We start from the raw sequence: 14,990 nt of genomic DNA on the forward strand, positions 1-14,990 counted from the left end.
GTCAGTCCCTGTCGTATTCATCTGCAGAAGTTACGGGGAATTTTTTGCTAAGAAGTGAAAATTAAGAATGGCACCTACTTAATGTGGTCTGGAGTGCCCAAATCCCCATTGTCATAAACATTATTCTGAATGGACTTCAGGATTTACTTGGTTTCAGTGTTAATTAGTGTTAACTAACATTGGGATCTATTTAAGAGCAGGGTTTAGTTGAATTTACCCAACAGTTTCCATTTGCTCTTTTAACTGAGAATCATTTTAATTTCTATACTGTATGTTGTTATATTATTCTGTAGTATCTCTTTCGATGCTTTTATATAGCATATGTTTTAGTAAACTAGCTTTTAGTAATCTGTCCCTCTCCTTTGTGAGCCTCTCTGAACAGCTGCTTCACAGTGTTACCTGCAGCATAATTCTATTAAGTTATTTTATAGTTGCTCCCAGCTTTGTGGAAAAGGTGCCCAAATATTGAGCCATCACTGAGGATGTCGTGTGCAGTTCCGTGACTTATACTAACCAGCAAAAGTGGCAAATTTTCTTTCCTATTGGGCTGGAGAAGGTCACGTCCGGAGCTTCATGGTCCTGCTCTGCCACCATGCCTTTGATTCTTCTAATTTCTTCTTTTGTTTGCCTAGACATTCATCTTCCTGTCCCTCCAGACAGTTGAAGAGAAATCCATCGCTTTCCTGCCCGTTAAATGAATTACGTAATTCCTGTTCCCCAAACGTGTAATATTTTATTTGTGGAGTCAGCCGCAGGTAACCTGTCTGGAGGTGAGGGGTTTGGTTACAATGAGACAGAAAAGACCTGCTGTGGCGCTCATTTACAAGAGTCTATGCCTTTGTGATGCAGTTTGTCCTCTAATCTCATGAGGACCTATTTATGTAAAATGTGAGATTGAGCGATTTAAAAAAACTGCTTAAAAATTCCAAAACTGTCAAAATAATTAGCAACACTGTTTTTGGTTATTATTCTAGCGGCGGTAGGGATCATGTATTAAGCTACATGTTTGTTTGATTCAAAAGTCAATAGTGAGACTGCAAATGGTAAATAAATTCTTCAAGGGATGTATATACAATATAGCAGTGTTTCCCAACCTGGTCCTCGAGGACCTCCAGGCAGTCCACCTTTTTGCTCCCTCCCAGTTCCCTACCAAACAGTCCACCTTTTTGCTCCCTTCCAGTTCCCTACCAAACAGTTCACATTTTTGCTCTCTACTGGTAGCTGGGAGGGAAAACCAACATGGTTTGCCTGGAGGTTCCTGAGGACTGGATTGGGAAACACCATGATACTGAGTGAAAGGTACATTCGTGCTCATGAGGAATATATAGTATTTGTCATTGAGCTCAATAGCAGAGAACTCGCCCACAATCATTGCCTTGGGCCGGTATCAGCATGTTGAGCCTGAGCTTGGACTCCACCCCCATGTTTGCTCATGTGGCCTCTTGCCCCTTGCCCTCCTCCAGGCGCCTGCCTTTCTGCTGCAGGAGCACCGACCTGGAAGCCGGGCCCGGCTCCTGCGTCGCACCATCAGTGTACCTGCAGAGAGCCACCTCCCCGATTGCCAGAGCGAGCTCTCCACTGGAAGCGGTGAGTACAGCTGCAGGGACAGCCGCCCCCCCCCCCCCCCCCCCCCCCCCCCAACGGAAACACCTGCAATGGAGCGACCTGCTTCCTCTTACTCCGGGCACAGAGACCATGCTGTGCTGGACCGAGACCGGTGACTGCTGTAGCTTTAGGTTTTCAGAGGTTCATAGATGGGAAAGGTAACATGCTTTCACATTACCTCACAGTGCACTAGGGCATGCCAGGAGGGCAGAGGAGGCGTGTCATATCATCTTCATTTTTCTCAAGGCTGGGCTGGTGTGTCGACCATAACACTCTAAGGACCCATTATTGCTCTGCTTTTTAAATCTTTTTTTGTAACTTGATCAACTCTCACATTCCCAAGTGATGTCTAAGTAATAAATCCTGAATGTAATTTTTTTTGTTTTATTTGTACCATTTCAGTTTCCTTCCCCTTTAAGGACACATAAATGTCTTGGAAGTGGTATATAGATGAGTGAATGAGGAATACAAATATCAAAGTAACACTGCTTTTCTGATGGTAATATTTCATTCCTGTCCTTGACTTGACTATGGATTTAACTTGCGATAGTCTGAGATGGATTTAGTGTCCCTGCTTCACCAGCAGAGGGCGAACGTGTTGTTCCCAGAGTGCACCTCTCTGCTCCTGGGATCTTTCAGATTGCTGCTGGATTGCTGTGGGATTCTCACAGTCCCTTAAAAGTCAAGGTATGTTCACACAAGGAGTATGCTTGTTCTGAGCCTTTGCAAGCTGCATTTCCATGATGCGGCTGGGCTGAAATTATAAAAAGTCAATAAAATGCAGTTCTCTCAGAATAAGAAGGTAAGTCCTCTGTCAGGAAAACCGATATGACTGCGTCCCAGGTGGCACTTCTTATGAAGTTAAACACGCTCTGATGCTGAGTTCTCCTCTGAAACCTTCACTAGGTGTCTTATTCGTTGTTTCTACAGGTCTTCCTGTCACATTATTTTGCAACTGTAAGTTTCTGGAAATGTTGTGGAATACTTTGCAAAAGCATTATCTCAGCTTCTGAAAGACTCCACAAATAAGATAAATGTTTTGTATTCCCTGCAAGAAGACCCTATTATAATAATTAGTTGACTTCTTCATAGTGAAATTTTGCTGTCCATTACCGGTTCAAACATGCATGATTTAACATGATGGCATCATATCAACAAAACCTATACTGCAGGGTAGTATTGATCTGGACACTTTAATAATATACTCATTAAAATACTTATTAATATATTCCCAAGTGCCCCTCAGTGGTTCCTGTTATTCTGCATTTGAAATCATCTCCTTATAAATTATATAAATGGTTTAATATTATATCATGTAACATGAACATTAAACTGTTATGAGAATATTTTCCTTTTTTGGAAAGAACATTGGCTAAATACCTGAAGTTGTTGAACTTTTTTTACCCTTGAGTAATCAAATACAATTGCTCCACCTATATAGTATCTTTGGGTAAAAACTTATAGTTTTAAAGCGGTGAGATGTCACAATAACATCTGCTGTGCAATAAATAACGTGGTGGTGTATTAAATACTGCGGTGTCTTTATGGTGGAAGATTTAAGACATAATAAGCAATTCTGTATCTCATTCCAGTATATAATATGAAAGGATTTTATAGTTTACCAGTCTTTACTATGTACTGTAGCATTCTGCTGTGGTATTATAACAGACACAGTTAAAATACCCACCATTACTACCAGACCATAAAACCACTTATTTTTGTCACATTGCTCTTTTTTGTGGTTTAGTAGTCTTGAGTCAAACTTGTGAGTCTACAGAAGTCAAAACAGTTTCAGCTTCCCAACCCGGTCCTGGGGGCCCCTCAGACGGTCTGCGTTTTTGCTCCCTCCCAGCTCCCCAGGGGGGTTTCCCAGGACTGATTTGAGAAACACTAAGTTGTTGTGTGTTGGGGGGTAGCATACTTAGATGATTATTAAATTAAAATCATTAAAATGATCTTGCGACCTCCCCTGGGCGTGGGTGGGGGGTCCTTCCAACGACATCCTGGTCAAGGCCGTAGAGGTGGTGACAGCCAATCATTCAAACACAGTTGTACTCACTGGAAATTTCAGACACCGGTTAGCCTAACCAAATGCTTTTGGGCAGTGAGAGGAAATCGGAGCATGTTTAACTTATCATCATCTGAAGGTAACATGCAGTACCTTAGGGCTCGCCTTGTACTCACGTGGTGAGTCTCCTTCAGCCAAACACAACTCTGCTGCATTTGCTCCACCATTACGGGAGTGTTTATGAAGAGGTACAGCCTGTTGTGTGACTGTGGTATAATCATCAGAATCATCAGTGTCTTAAGCTCCAGTTTGCAACGTAGCTTTTCGGAATTAAGTAGCTTATTCCATCAACATAAATGTGGGGGTTACAGTATATTAGTCCTACAGCATGTTTCTCTTTGGTTTGTGTGGTAATGTGTGTTGTTTTTGGTGAAATAGTCTCAGTATACGGCTTGAAATGGTAAAACTTCCATTATCCTTCAGCAATCTAAAACACGGGAAAAAAACGAAAAATTCTTCTAGTCTAAAAAGTATTTAGGTCAGTGCTGATTATAGTTCATAGAAAGCTGTGTTTTTACTCTGTATTTAAACCTGAGCCCTAACCATAATACTATGTCACATTCTAACAGAGGCCAGCTGAGAGACTTTCCTAAAATATTTCTCTTGTAAGGCTAAAAAGAAGTGTAACCTTCTTTGTCCAGAAACTACAATCACCTCCAAGTAACTGTTCTCCATGTACTGTGTTCTGTGGGCACTGGAGCGCTGATTTTCTCCCTCACCTAAGGGGTCAGCCTGGCCATGTATGGAATAAATAATGTGCTGGATACAGCTGCAGCCAAACCATGGCCCCCTGTCATACTAGCTTGATACACATCTGAAGATATGCAGAATTGGGCTATTTAGCATTTGGATGCACTTTTTCTTAGATAAAACCCTGATTTTGTCAGCAATATTATTAGTGGGCCAGTAGGGGGCAAAACTCTCTCTCGATCACATATCATAGCAATGTCTCAGTTCAGTGCATAGGTCAGTAACATGTAGTTGTGACTCAGTGCAGTACTTAGATTATAAAGTCTTATTAGGACTTATTCTACGGTCTTTTTAAGAATATATACTACTGGCGGGTGGGTGACAGTGTTTTTCTGGTGTTACCGGTACTCCTGCCCATAAGAGGATTATGGACATTATTAGACTACCAAAGTATGCAGGGAGTGTATCGGTCAGTCTTAAGTGCTTCTCTGTTTAGTCTGTAAGCTCTTTGAGGCTTACTGAGCATAATATGGAGAATTCAGCTATTCTTATTTGTCCTGTGACAAACGTGTATGTCATATGGTCTTGTCTGTCCTTGATGTTTCTGCGCCCCCCCGAAATGCTGGTAGGGGCAGAGCTATAGCTTCTTTGACTTGACTGCCTTTTGTGGGGTGTGGCGGCAGTGTGGCCCTTAAGCCAAGTGCTATGAGCTGTCGATTAGTTTTTCGATGAGCCGCTTTGTCTTAAAAACAGCTGGCCATCCCTTCGCCATTTCAAGCTTGGCTGCTCTTTCTCACATTGTTGGTTTTACTGCACAGCTCTTGCACTAATTAAATTCAAAGCTAGCAAGGTTCCTGCATTCTTCTTCATTCATTCTGACTGGCTTTGTTGAAATGCCGAGTAACTTGGAGCTACTGTAGGCACTTTATTGGCTTTATCACACTTTCTGTGCCTTTTGACAGTTATAATAATTGCAGATTCTTTTACATGCACATGTATCTGACTGATGTTAAAATGTTTCGGCTTCTATTATGAGACAGCTGCTACCTTCACAGGGTCCTGCTGCTGTGTATGTCATAAGCTGGGCTCGATGTTAACTTTATTATCGCTGCATCTCTCTGAATTTCTCAGTGAAATCAGCGGTTTGACGTTACAGATTGGTGGTGGTGTAGTTTTATTTGTGTATATTTCCTTACAGGAGGATAGTATAGTTACGTTATAGAATAGAGAGATTCGTTTATAGCAATGAATGTGGTGTTGATTTTGTGGGTAAAAAAAAAAGCATGCAGAAATGTGGCTCACCATAATTCAGTTCGTATGAATGATGATTGATTCCCAATTTTTCTGCAGCATTGATTAATTGATTAAATTCATTAAAATTTCATCCTGAAGGTTCAAGCCCTGCATTCTTGCATTGACAACACTTGAAATTCTACTTTATTATGCCGTATTGACTTCATATGCTTGATTGCAATACAATATTTTGAATAAGCCGTGTATTTCTTTCACGTTTATAACCTGTAAGAAATATCTTCAGATTATAAATGGTGCTTTTCAACTCTGGGCACACCCACAGTGCTGCAACTGTGCAGTCATTGCTAATGACTACGAGTACGAGTAGGCATCCTCTTAAAAGTGTGCTTCAGACTGGATTTCAGCTGTGTGTTGCCATTATCAAAAATACCATACTCAGTATAAAAAATATTGCTTACCATCCATACATCTTCTAACTGCTTATCCTGGCCAGAGTTAATGGGCTTAACCAAATTCATTGTATCAAGTAAGTGAGCAAGCAAGCAAACAGACAAACAAACAAGTAAAGCCTGTACTTGCGGATGACAGTGAAATCCTCCATTTATTCATCCATCTTCCATACTACCTATCTGGTTTTGCTTTTTTTGTGTTTTTTTCGGGCACATGCATAAAAATCTGTGAGTTTCTTAGCAACACCAAGTCTCTTCCAAATTTCTCACCCTGCCACTGACATATGCCTTCCATGTTAGCATTTTCCCAGCAATTGCTCACCGATGAGAATGGGAGAAGTTAGTGCACTGTTTCCCAGCCAGGGAAATCTGCAGACTGCGTTGCAAACTGACCCCCCTGGACCCCTGCTATAGTCGGTCCCCCTTTAAAAAGCAGCGACCACCCCTTTTTGAGAATGCAGCGGTACTTTAGCTCTTTCCCATGCAACATTGAAGGGATGCGTCGATCACATCCACACAACAATATCCAATGCGTTCAATATCTCTGGACAGATTTCATCTCCCCCTTCAGCAAGGAGGCCTCAGACCAGCAGAGCAACTTAAACTGCCTCCAGCTTAGAGGTAATATCACCTTGGTTATGGAGTTTTTTCATTCCCCATTATTGGTCAGTCCTTCCCCTGCTTAATGAACACAGCCTTCCCTTCATTCTGAGGCCACTAGACAGCCTCCCCGCAACCCCTCCACACTCCTCTCATGCATGAACTTGTCCTTCAGGGCCTCCTCTTCTGGTCTCTTTTGTTTCAGCTGATTCAGGAGAACCTTACGCAAGCATTGCCCTGAAGGTCTCCTTTTTCAGCATGACAGCTTCCCTCTCCGCTGGTGTCCACCAGTGGGCCCTTGGGCTTCCACTGTGACAGACACTGCAGTTTGCTGCATTAAACACAGACAGCAGATTTTCTCTATGTAGCACGTACATAGTTGCATAGAGGTGGCCCTCTTTTGCAGCTATCAGCTTGGCAGCTGTGAGTATTCACACCATGGGTGTAAATTATGGGTGGTGTGGGGGGGTGTTAATCCCCCCCAATAATCAGAACCAGCTAATACAACCCCCTGGATCCGTTTAAATGGGTGGAGACCATAACTCCACTAATGCTCAACCCAAACGTATGCTGTTGATTCACACTCACCTGATGTCTTTTTCCAGAATGGGAGAGGGTCCACTCCCAATCCAGGGGTTTAGCTCCAGAGCTCACACTATGCGTGGAGGCAAGACCAACGAAATTTCATGGATACCTGCACTTACTCAGGCCACTTCCACAAATGAAAGTTAATGTTCCACATACCCAAAGCCACTGTCCATTGCCAAGGTCTGGTCTGCCTGGGTTCTTCTTGCCAATGCTTGCTGCTAGCATCTAACTTGACCCCACCTGTCTTCTTGTGATTGACAGTGTTATGAGTTCCACAGAGCCATCTGAGGCTGAGACCAGCCGGGTTTTGTCGCCGGCCACCAGGTCGTCATAAATCCGTCCACCATGCCAAGGTCACAATCCTCCGTGGGGAGGTGTGGAACTCAACTCTAATCTTTTATAAGTTTGTTGTTTAATTATCTTTTGTCAAGTGTGCAAAGGATTAATCTCTTATCTGAGATTTGGAAAAGTAACAAAGAGAACTTAATCTCTCACATCATAATTTTAGTGGCTGGAACAAAATAAACCTTTTTCTCTAAGCTGATTTCTGATTGACTTTTCATGAAGTTTGCAAATAATACTTTGCCATCTTCTGTTCTATTTATTTATTATGTTATGTATGATGGATGGCGGGGCGGCATGGTGGTACAGTGGTTAGCACTGTTGCCTCACACCTCTGGGACCCGGGTTCGAATCCCAGTAGGATAAACGGTTTGGAAAATGGATGGATGGATGGATGATGGATGGCATGCTGTAGAGGGGTTCGCAATGCTAACTAATATCATTGCGGTTGTGTAGGTGCAAATTCTACTGGTCTGTATCTTGGTGTTGCATGCAGGTCGGCCAGTTGGCATTTCTACTGTAAATTGCCCATGGTGTGTACACTGGGATGGACACGCATTCCTGTCTGGGGTGTACCCAAGGTTCGTGTTTCTCATCCCATGCCTCGAGGACCCCAAGAAAGTCCACAGTTTTGCTTCCTCCTAGCTCCTGGTAAAAATGTGGACTGTCTGACAGGGAGCTGGGAGGGAGCAATAATGTGGACCATCTGGGGTTCCAACACCCTCTCTAGGATAAGCTGGCAGAAGATGGATGGAAGTGTTGGGAGTGGTGATTTTAGTTTTTGTTTTAAAATCTTCTGATGGTCTGATCTGAAAATATCATTACGCACACCCGGCTTTCGCCTTCAGTTTTCAGTCCAACACCTTTGGCACAAATAGTAATACAATGTAATTTCATTTTAGGGTGTAGTGCAAGCATTTACAAATCTGACAGTTGAACTTCAACAAGTTAATCCTATGCTGTGTGCTCACTATTTCTTGCGAAGCCGGAAGGATGTTCTGGAGATAAAGGCCACTGCCTTTCCTGGGCTCAGTAACCCGGAGTGCTTCTGCATAGAATCACTTGATTAATTAAGCATTTGGTCATGTGACATTGGTCAGGAAGCCATACCTTTATGCTGGAATCAGGAGTGTCTTGACAAGCAGGATTATCATTCTGTCGTATTTTCAAATGCCACACATGGTCAAAAACAGGCTGCAGCACAACAAATGTAAATGTATTAATGTAACACTTTACTTGAGGGGGCACAAATAGTGTAGTAGTACACTTTAATATATTAATTGTGTGCTAAGTACTGGTCCCATGATCGTTCGTCATTAATCAATCATAATGGTTCCTGTATTTCATGCATTTAGGGGAGATCATGGATGGTTGTAATGATTTTTTACATTTTTGCCTGTACCTCAGACACCTTTTATGGAATCATATTGAAAATTTGATACAAATGACCTGCATGTGTCTTCTATTAACTAGCTCAGGTTTGATCTCTGTACTGTATGAGTAACGTGAATGCTTTAGCGTCAAAGACGTTCCCCACAATGTAATACAATTCTGTTACTTTGGTGTGGGGACCATTTTTCAATATAAAAAAAAACAAAAAATTCCTAACAAATTCCTATATTGTTTGGTTACTTATGGTTAAGGTTTTGCTGGCACATTGTTTTCACGTTTCACTGAGAAATGAGTATGAAAAAGTTCCTTGGTCAAAAAAAGGGATGCTGCTCATTTTTTCAGCCACCACCTGAGAATATTTAATCTTTTTGGTACAGGACTGGAAGTTCGCCGTTACAGCTGGAGATATAAAAGTAACAGAGGGATCCATAATTAATATGTGGTATGATTACCATTCTGATACATTCCACACAGAAGAACAATTATGTAAATGCAAAAAAATGATGCATATATTTAAATCTAGTCCAGATGGCTTTTTATATTTGTATTACAGTAAACACATCCCTGAATAAAATGTGGTCATACTTATGTGCATAACATTAGTTATGCTATCCTATGTCATCTCCAGGAGTCTCTGCCAGGCATGAATCTTTGCTTTTTATTTACTTTTTCATTGTGAATTTATAGTAAACATTGTTCAAGTGAAATTCCTGCCATGTCATATTGATGCTACAGAAGAAAAAATGGTAACGCTTTGTTCCAGGGCACTACTGAAGTACAAATCTTGAACATATAGTCATTACCTGACTTAAAAGATGTCCCACGATTCATTAATGATGAACAAACAGAGAGACCAGAATTTCACTTGTGTTATTCATTACCTGCTCCTTCAGCAGCTCCTTAGTACTTCCTTCAGTAACAATGGTTTGCAGAATTGGCAGATACAGTAACAAATATAGTACCTGCTTGAGATCAAACAGGTGTCACAATTCATTAATGATGAATTAACATATCAGTAAATAATTAAGACTTAGATTGTGGTTAATTAATACTTAAGTAATAAAAATAATAATAATAGATACTTTTTTATTCATCCCCATGGGTTAATTCTTTTTACACCTTCCCCAATAGCATAATACTACAATATTTGTGCCCGAGCAAGTAAACTGTTACCAAAAAATGAACATTTCAAGTTTCATAGTTTATCCACATTTGCTGCACTTCATAATGCTGCCACCGCATAGTTATATATAGCAAAAGGTCAGCATGTTCCTGACTTAGAAGTACCTCTTTGGGTCTGTTTTACAGTATTATGTCCTTTCCTCCTGCACAGGGATTGTGCATTATTTAGGATGAAGGTGCCTACTGAACAGGCTGTCGGCTAATCACTGAACTTAAACTGAAGCATATTCATCTCCCAGTGTAGTTGGCTTACGCCCCCCCCCCTTCCCCCACATTCAGGTGTACAAAAGAGGAGGTTTTTAATAAAACAGCGCTGTGCCTTTAAGAGTCGTCATGCATGAAAGCCAGAGAAGGGCCTCCATGTGGCTAAAGCCAGTCATTCCACCAAATCGCTGGGCAGATGTAGCACAGCAGCCAGAATACAGGCGGCCGTCCCTCTGTGGAGAGACTCCTGCCTGTAGCAGAGCAGCCCAAGTGCGGCCAGTCTGCTGGTGGGAAAGGTGAAGGACCCCCTTTGTCAGCACTCTTTGGAATATGCCTTGTGTCATACCCTGAAGTTATGGAGCCGTATAACACAACAGCACAGGAGGGCTACATTGGTATGTAGAGCCAAGGACCTTGTTTTTCTTAACTTTAAGAGTAAAACTACCTAAAGTCAGCTGATCACTTTGTCGCTGCTGATTCTATAGCCAAACTGCCGTGCTAAATATTTATGTTTTCCTGCTGCTGTCTTCTAAGTTTGTGTTGTTTAAGTGTCACGGTTGACATTGAGCCTATAGAAGTGTCTGGCTATTTTAAGTGAGTGCAGGATTTCTGCAGAAGTTCTACTAGCCAATCTAGAAACCTTTCTAAAGACATATTTTTAAGAAGGGTGACTTTCCATCGCTTGGAGAACTACAAAAAAAAGGTTTAAATACCCTCAGAGAAAAAATATGATAAATGATATTTTATGTATAATAAAAAATGGTGTTGAGTCTTCCTCAAAGCATCGGCACCAGTGGATTCCTGCGTTTTCCTCCCATGCTCTGGGTTTTGATCTAAGGCCGTAAGCTGCAATCACACTGGCTTTGGTACAGACACACAGTGACTGGATGCGGCAGAGAACTGGGTGGAAGGAATGTGCTGTGTATGGGTGTGCAGTTCATTTCACCTCTTTTTTTTGTTTTTAAAATATATCTAGTAGGCTGTAAAACATAGCTTGGTATTTGCTCTGGCCAGGGAAGCTTGAAATGTTAAGCCGTGAAAAAAAGTCTCACGCTTGCCAAGACTTTATTGGGTTCTTCAGAGTGACCATCTAAGAGCCTTAAAAACTGGTAGAGGAACTGTCTATGCTTTAGAAAAATTGTGGCTTATGCAGTAAGTCTAAAATAGTTCAGAAGAGCCACCTTTGCTTGCCAGCTTCTGGCATGCTGCACTTTTTATTTGCTGAATCCATGTCCTTTCCAGGTGGCTAGAAAAACAACTTTACTGGATTCACTGCATCAGTTTTTATTACACAAAAATATTTATTTTTGTTGTTTTGCAACTGTGCAGGTTTTCTTGATGTGTGTATGTTTTCACTTCCCTAGTTCCATGGTAGACCTGTGTCTTTTTAATGTACTTTGGCAGCTAAGATGATGTATAATAAATATCTTCATGTGTATAGCTTCCTGGTCTCAGTGGTTAATGGTCTCTTGTGGAGTACAGTGTTATGATCTTCAGCTATGCGTGCAGTACGTAAAATCCAACATTGTTGCTCGTAGCAGTGAAGCTTTGTACCTGATCTGGGCTGTGTGGCCTGGCAGCTTCTGCTGTCGCCCACATGCAAAGCCATCCTGCTTTGAATAGCAAACTGCCCTCTGCAGTTTGTCATGTTGCTTTTTAAGTTACATTCTTTTAGTTTCATATGAGATGCTGAATAGCAGCAGGCATTTTCCATATTGCCGTGGTTTTTTTGCAGGGAGTTTTCAAATGATCACAGGTGTGTCTGGTACTCACTTGTGGGAGAGTGGTACATGACTCAGGTATTGACTTTGATGCATGATTTAGTGAATGGAATTGTAAGCGGTAGTGGAATGTATCTTTCCGGTACCAGCGATAAGCCTTAAGGATGAACCCCATAGCACACGTAAGAACACCTTTCTTTGACCTGGCAGATACATGGAGAAGGGTTACTCTTTGCTGCTTCCGCTTTGTCTTCTTATCTGCTCTTTCACACATTTTTTGTGGAGAAGATGAAAGGTGAAGGAATGCTACAATTTCTTTTTAATGATTTGTTTTATCTGCAAAGGCAATTTTAGGAGATAATCTACAGTATAGTTACCACAGGTGTATGCATGCAATCTGGTGTTCTACTGACACAAATATGGGGCTATAGATGGTTATTGCTGCAATTTATATTGATTATTTATTGGTAGTTTCACAAATTTTACTCAAATATTTATATTACGTTTACTCGGTCTCCTCCTAAAACATGCAGTAAGTTTTGAGTATGTGTGAAACTCGGTACTGGACAGGTATCCTGTCCCATGACCCTGTCCTGGAGCAGCAGTATGGAAGATGGCTTGATGCCCAGATACGCTACGCATACATACAGTATGGCTGTATGACTGCAGCTTAATTGCACGTGCCGTAAAATGCGTACATTGCTGAGTGGAATAGCAGGCTGCGCTTGGCAGCTGTTGAGGATGCTGGTATTAGCTCTCATGAGAGATCCTTGCCAAGGACTAAATTTTGTCTCCACCTCACATTTCCACTCTAGTCCGAGTAGCTCCGGAGAGCCACTGTCCCTCTTGAGTTATACTAGTGTATTTTAATTCAATCGATCAGAGCTACGGTAATGGGGATGCATGCTTAATGCAGCAGTTTACTGCTTAGTCAACTTCGGTAATATTACGTTGTTGAATCTGACATATAACTTTCTGTCAGTGGTTAGTTTAAAAGACAAAATAGCTTTGGAGGAAATCTATAGTAAAAACGGACATCATGGGATTTGTAAACCAGTAATCCATATGTGATTTACAACAACTGAAAAGATTAAACAGATCAGATGGTGGTTCAAGCATTTGCAGAGGAAATGAATGCAGATGTTGTTATGCAGAGTTATGCTGCTGCAATCCAGCAGAGGGTAACAGCAGAGAGGAAAGCAGCAGAATGCTATTATTGATCTTTAATTGATTCTCTGTAGGTTTGTCTGCTGTAGGCCTAGTGCGTCCTGCAGAAGATGGCATATAAAACCACTTTTCACTGATGAAGAATGTGCAGTCGTTTTGTTAGGACTTACAATGATCAAATTCTGCTTTTAATTCAAGTGAAGAATTTGAACATATCAAACAATTTGCTCCTTTCCATTAGTGATGGAGCAAAGTGCTTTGAATTATGCAGCGAACTTCCGGCCTTTAGTGCCAAGTGAAAGGAAGAGTCTACCCAAAGCCAAGCAGATATAAAAGCTTTGTGAATCTCACATATTATGTGAAAAAACTTGGGTGGTGAGTTGGATGAGTTAAGGCAGAACTTCATTTTTCTTGTATAGATTTTCAAAGCTTTCTGAGGTTTTTGTGAAGTCTGGATTGAATCCCAGATGGAGTTCAGCCGCCTGGGAATGTATATGACAACATAATAAGAGTGTTCTCCTTACCTTTGCCTGCCTGTCATTAATTGTGCACATGGACTGTACTCCCACATGGTCCATAAAATGCTTTGACCAAGTAGTCATCTGTCACACTTGAATAGCTGTGGAGAAGTTCGTCTTTTTAAAAAGCTATGAATTTTTTTTTTGGTGCTGCAGGACGTGGATGGTTATGCACTGGTGTGGGACTTTGAGTCACAGTATACTGCAAGTCATTTTGTGATGAAGCTCTCAAAAGATAAAGTATAAATTACCAGTTACATTCTTTGCTATTTCACATACCTTCAAGTGTTATTTTGACCAAGCCGTCCGTCTGTTTTAATGCAAATAATAATTGAATTTTGCCATAAGAAAAAGAGAAAGTTATCCACACGTTTTCTGGTTTGAGATTGATACGATATATTCCAGGTACAATATTATAAATATGCAAATATATTTCTCTGCTATGATGCCAAACAACACAGGCCTATATATACATTTCTATTAATTCAGATATACAGGATAGTGCAGCACTGATAAAAAAAAAAAAATCATTTCAATAAACACAATTTCTGAATCATTGTGGAGGTGATCAATCAGTTTTTGGCTATGAATTTTCTATGTGTGCTGTCCATAATTCAGAGCGTGCTTTTAGAGCACTTTTGTTAGACCAAAAGTGAGTTTTTCTAAGGTTCTAAGATCTGGATCGTCATGGGCTTCGAGCTGCACTGGGGGTTGCTTTGCTGCACTCCGTGAAGACCAAGCAGTTAAGAAGTGGCAGTTATGCGATACACTAATAGGGGAACCCCTTTGGATTAAGGTTAATTAGCTGCTTCTGTAGTAACAAACTAGCTGGGTTTGAGTGGCTCTCTGCAGGCTCCAATTTGCCCCATTTGTTCCTGGGTAAGCCCCAGCTGAGAGCGCTAAGCGTGTGTGAGTACAGAGCTCCTCTGTGACGCACAACAGCATCAGCACATGATGGAGGCTCTTCCTGTGCCTTTGCTTTCGAAGTGTGTTTACCTTTCATGTGTCTTTGCCATTATTACCAGCTGCACTGTCCCAGGCAGCCTTGTTTAGTTTGTCATTTGCAAAGCGTCTCCATCTTTGGGTGGTCATAATGATGTGAGGTAGAGGAGCAGATAATTAGCTGACATTGCAAAGGGGGCCTTTCATCTGATAATGAGACATTTATTTCTCCTAAGTCAGTTTTTTACTACGTGCTTGGATTCAGCTT

The 14,990-nt window shown here is 41.3% G+C and overlaps 1 protein-coding gene across 2 annotated transcripts in view; it reads left to right on the plus strand.

Annotated features, from left to right (window-relative positions):
- LOC125746828 (disabled homolog 2-interacting protein-like) overlaps window positions 1–14,990 on the plus strand; it is a 195,749-nt gene that overhangs the window by 25,512 nt on the left and 155,247 nt on the right. For both annotated transcript variants that reach the window (XM_049021351.1, XM_049021352.1), the window contains exon 3: window positions 1,464–1,587. In XM_049021351.1, the coding sequence (XP_048877308.1) occupies window positions 1,464–1,587 (124 nt within the window). The remainder of the gene's footprint in view (window positions 1–1,463; window positions 1,588–14,990) is intronic.

This window comes from Brienomyrus brachyistius, chromosome 7 (genome assembly GCF_023856365.1).
Source record: "Brienomyrus brachyistius isolate T26 chromosome 7, BBRACH_0.4, whole genome shotgun sequence".
NCBI classification, from domain to species: domain Eukaryota; kingdom Metazoa; phylum Chordata; class Actinopteri; order Osteoglossiformes; family Mormyridae; genus Brienomyrus; species Brienomyrus brachyistius.